The 5270-nt window shown below is 43.1% G+C and overlaps 1 protein-coding gene across 1 annotated transcript; it reads right to left on the reverse strand.

Annotated features, from left to right (window-relative positions):
- Positions 1-3107: 3107 nt before the first annotated feature.
- On the reverse strand, positions 3108-4943 carry LOC148327107 (calcium/calmodulin-dependent protein kinase II inhibitor 2-like). The gene is made up of 2 exons (XM_088310121.1): positions 4321-4943; positions 3108-3750 (listed from the first exon to the last, which is right to left on the reverse strand). Exons 1-2 carry the CDS (start codon positions 4487-4489, stop codon positions 3680-3682), a joined length of 240 nt encoding a protein of 79 aa, XP_088166247.1. The 5' UTR covers positions 4490-4943; the 3' UTR covers positions 3108-3679.
- Positions 4944-5270: the final 327 nt, after the last annotated feature.

The following is a 5270-nucleotide window of genomic DNA, read 5'->3' on the forward strand; positions in this document are numbered from 1 at the left end:
ATTGATAAAAATTATTATTTATTCGTAGTGTAGTTTGAGATCATGCCGAGAATTTTTTGGAATATTTTGGTTGTCTTAAGCTATGGAAAAAGGGAAACACAGAATAAAAAAAAAAAACTCTCCACTGTAAAATAAAATCACAGTCAAAAAAAAAAACGTAAATGCACAGTGATAAGTGCAATTCTATGAAGTGGTTTCTTTGCACCTGAAAACAACATTGCGCCAAAAATGAAGCTCTATCTCAGCCTTTTGGTTTCCCAGCATGGACGTGAAGCGGCAACAGAGCAACTAGGCAGAGAGAGAAACGGAGAGAGTGAGAGACTGGGGATGTGGTTGCTATGGAAACCATCTGGTGGGTCTGAACTGCTTCTCCCTGGCATTCATTTCATCATTGAGACGTTCACTCTCTCTCTCTCTCTCTCTGTTTACCCCCCTCTCTTTTCCCTTTTTCCCTCCGTGCCTCTCTTATCAGCTCATCTCCCTCTGAATCGTCCTCGCTATACTTCCTGGTCTCTTCAACTCACTTCTCTTCTTGCGGAAAAAATAAAAAATGAGTGTTTAACGTTAATGCGGCATGTTCCTTTCTTTTATCCTTTTGGCTGCTATTCCATATTTTCATCGCTTTGTCCTGACAGTCCCATCTGCTCGACTTGGATTCTTACCCTCTTGTTTAAACAACACCCAAGGACAATGTCTCCAGGCCAAGAATTTGCTAAAACTGATTTAGAAATGAAGTAAAAAAAAAAAAAAAAGGATTGATATGTAAGAGCCACCGCGGTTGAAAGATTGACGTCATCCGCAATCATCAATTTAGGAAGCAGAGAGGGTTTTAACAGACTTAACATATATTAAGAGCCACGTTTATTAAACAAAGGTCAAACGGTGAGGAAGTTGACTTGTGGTCTCTTCATCAACAATTGCGTAATTAAGAGAGGTCGCTAGGAAGTGTGTGAAATACTAAGGTGACAGAATTGACAAAAGTGCCGTCAGGTTCTGATAAAATAAGTTTGTCATGACTGAAAAGTCCTCGGGAGACAAAATGATCCAACGTGTCAGACTTACGGTTAATAAAACTTCACTTGGAACCCCAATGGAGGCAATTAATTCAATGTGGAGTGTAATTGCAAAGCTCCTCCAGCTGAGATGGCCTCCCAAACTAATTTTCACGTTAAAGTGTGCCCAGCCGGAAGTGAACAAGATATATTGCAATTTTTTTTTATTTTTTTTTCAGAGCCAGAAATGAAGCTCCGTCAATAAGCTGTCTTTGATATTTTGGACAGCGGACCTCGAGGAACAGGATTGAGGACCTCTTGTCTATACCTAGCTCACCTGTGACCCGAATGAGGACAAGCGCAGGAGAAAATTAATATTCATACGTTCATATTATGCCGTGGTGTAAAACTGCAATCGTCTGAAAGCGCGTTACGTCCGATATTTTTACCCTTATGCAGCGAAATACGGTGAGCAAAACATTTGTGTTGCACAATATGCATATTGAAATTTGACTGCAACCTTCCAGATGAGGGAAAGGCAGCCCACTAAAGCTTCATCCCTCAAGTGAGCAGCCTCTCATCCCGTGTGAGGGGGGAACAGGCGGTTGCCGCAGTAAACGGCGTGCATCGTCATGGTTGACTGCTGTCTTGGAAGAAGAGACCACAGTGGCGGGATAATGTGCTCACGCCACACAGTGAAAAGGCACTTTTGGAGCGATAAAAAAAAAAAAACGAGGAACATTCCATGACAGATAGCGATGGTATCAAGCTGAGGCTCGGGGAAAAAAAACTGTTCTACAAGCGAACCCACCGCAGCATCCGTGGAGCGCAAGGTGCATCTGTTGCCATGGTAGCGGGCCCAGGCAACCCCTTTCATGTCTGTCAAGAGGAGGAGGAGGAGGGAGAGACCAGCAATATGTTAGTCTGGCCTGCAGTTGGAGCTTCGTTGCGTGCTGCGACGTGTTTGCGTCCCCTGTATGGATGCGGTCCCCGAACGCATCACGGCAGCCCCCCCCCCACCACCCCTCCCACCCCGCTCAAGACGCTGCACGCCGACACTGGCTCGTCACACAACATGAATCATTTAGAGTTGGAAATGTCACGTCTCATCAGTGTCGCTCATGCATCAGTGCGCCCCTTGCACCGTTCGCATCGGCATGCCCGCTAAAGCGGCGCTTGAGTCAAGAGAGCATCTGAGATTGGTGGATGCAAACATTTTTTTTTTTTTAATTGCGATTCATCAGAGCCATTTGCAAACACAGTCATCACATTCAAAATGGAAGTCAAAACAACAGCACAGAGCATGTTTTTAGTCCTTCTTTTTTTATTGATTCTGCTTTTTTTTTCTCCAACCCATTCCCGTCGCGTTCCAATCGTTCCGATGAATGGGATGATACTTTCTCACAGTGTAAAACGCCCGATTTAACCTTCCTTGGCTGCCAGATATACAATCTAGTATCAACTGTACAAGCAACACATCAGAAAGGTCTGCCAAGTTACACTCGTGTGTTTAACCTCATCATATAAAACTAGACTTTTTGTGTTTTTGCTACACTTGTAAATATTTAAAAAAAAAAAAAATCCACCTCATCATTCATTAAACAGTAAATTGTTCATTATCACCTTTATTACAAGATATTAGGCCACTGTACAAATAAGAATGAATGATACAGTACAGTATTAAGACTGCTGCTTGAGGTTTGTCATTCAAAGCTGTTTCAAGAAGAGCCTACACACAAGTTTCAGAAGTTCTGCTGCTCGGCATGCATGATTTTAAATTTGCCATGCATGAGTTGGTATTTTAAGGGTTAGCCCTAAAAAAAAAAAAAAAAATATATAACCTTTAAGAGTCAATATAAAAGCACAGAAAAAAAAAAAGAACAACTTGTCCGGTGCAGCACAGTATAGACCTCATGAGGTTTGGCACACACACGATGATGCACAATGCGATATAAATAGTTTATCAATAGGGTGTGTACAGTCATATCAACCAATCCAGGTGAAAGCCCGAAAGCTTACACGAATATGTGGGAGGTACATCATAAATAAAATAAGAAATAATTAACATCAGCTGCGAAATGTAACAAAAAAAAAACAGGCGACATCGAGAATTCAATTGGGCAAAAAAAAAAAAAATCAATCCTCAACATACAAAAACAAAAGGCGTAAATTCACTGCAAAACACGTTGTTTCCCCCCCAAAACAAAGAGAAATATATACCAAACTTGTGCAAGAAAATGTATTCCCTATATACAAACGTTGAGACTCCTATATATAATTCAGACAGTTATAGCAGAAATGTGTGCTTTTTGTTTCGATTTCATATTCATTTCTGCATCCTCTCCCTGATTTTTCGCCTTCACCCACCTGAGCCCCCCAACCAACCCTCCATCCTTCTCCAGCTAATTTATGGCAAACCCCTTTCTTCTAGGAGTATGTGTGCTGGTGAGTGTAGGGGTGGGGGTCCACCTGGGGGTCCCTTTTGCTGCCGGTGTGTATGTGTGTGTGTGTGTGCATCACCCAGAAGGCCATGCCTGCCTTGGAGAGGAAGGATGTGTGGAAGTGCTGCTTGCTGCCACATGAAACAAAGTGCGTATATACAATGTCTTTGGATTACAACTGGTAAATAGCATCATTTAAAAAAAACTGAAATCAAGAGTGTCTTTATAGGGGGAGGTTGTTTGTTTCTAAGCATCCGCCGGGGTCTTCTCTGTTCCATTTTTCAGTGCATCATCACCAGCCTCATCCTCGATCACAACTGCGGATGACAGGGGGGTGGGGGGTGTTAATGTTGAGGGTTTTGTGTGTGTCTGATTGACAAGTTAAAGCTCGTTATCATTGGGTGTGCCAAGTGGCATGCGAATTGCAATCAAAAATATAAATCGTCATGCAAATGCATGCATGAGTTGGGAAAGACATGCTCACCAATGCATACATGATGCACTGTCTCTCACTATACTGTACATGCAAGTACATGTTGTGGTTGTGCGCCGCATCTAGTGCGCATGTGTGTGCGTGGCGGTACAATGCACAAACACAGATTGGGATTCACCATCAGGATTGTTGCACATATACCGAGCCTCTTTTTCTTCATTATGCAAATGCGAATTAAGTCGGATTTGTCATGAAGGGAAGGAGGCACTGTGCATCTTAAAAACATTGCGCATTTGACTTCTGTTCCATTGCAAATTTAAAATATTAAAAAGAAAAGATAATGCAAAGATCTTATCATGAGGGGGGGATGGTTACACACATAAAAGCTAAAGTGACGCAGTCAACACTCTACACCCATGCTAAGGCATTTAATTGAATATAAAAAAAAATGTACCTCGTTTGCTCCGGCCTATTTGTCCCAGCTTGGGCGGACGTTTATTCTGCGAGCCGTTGAAGAAGTTGTTGGTGTCTTGAAGGCGACAGGTGAAGGAAAGGTGTCCCTCGTCGCCCTCGTTTCCATAATGACTCATTTTGTCTTCGTTGAAAGGCAGCACTTCCGACATTTCCAGATGCGTCTTCGAGCAAAAAAAACCCCAAGCGCGCTAAACGTGAAGCTCCTCGCCGAAAGTGTGAAAACAAAAAAAAGGAGGGAACTACGAGAAGGGAAAAAAAAATTAAAACGACACACACGATCAAGCCCTTTGTTGTTTACTCACAACACACGTGTGTGCGTCTCAGGAATAAGACACTGTGGATATGTCCTCAAATCATCCAATCGTGCAATTTGGGCAACATTATTGACAATTCCTGGTTTGTTTTTTTTCCCCTCCCTCCTCGTCGGTTGTAGTCTCAAAATAAAAAACGAAGCGTGTTGTGTTTGGTGATGGAGAGTCGCGGTGGTTGCGCCCACTGCACGGAGTCGCTGGCACGGAAAATGTGAGGGAGAGATGCAAATAGAGGAGCGATGCAAAATGCGGATCCCGGGGAGACCTGGAGAGGGAGCTGTTTGATTGAGGGGGGAAATCTCTTGTGCAAAAAAAAAAAAAAAAAACACCACCACCACACACACAGAAGACACACAAGCTTCCAGTTCCATCTCACCAGGATGTGTACTCAGAAAGGATGGCGCATGGATTTGTTGTGTGGGGAAAATTCAGTTGACACGCCACCACTCGAAGCAGAGATGTCAAACCATTAGAGACACCATTGTATAGTTTATTTGGACAGCAGGAGGTTAAGACGGCGGGCCACTAGGGGGCAGTATCGGTATTAGTTGACATTTGGCCTCTTGGTGCATTTTGGTTTCTTTTCGCCATTCCGGACACGTGATCGGAACTCGAGTTC

This window comes from Idiotropiscis lumnitzeri, chromosome 11, assembly GCF_059441095.1.
Source record: "Idiotropiscis lumnitzeri isolate Australia: NSW breed Sydney's pygmy pipehorse chromosome 11, RoL_Ilum_1.0, whole genome shotgun sequence".
In the NCBI taxonomy this organism is placed as follows: Eukaryota; Metazoa; Chordata; class Actinopteri; order Syngnathiformes; family Syngnathidae; genus Idiotropiscis; species Idiotropiscis lumnitzeri.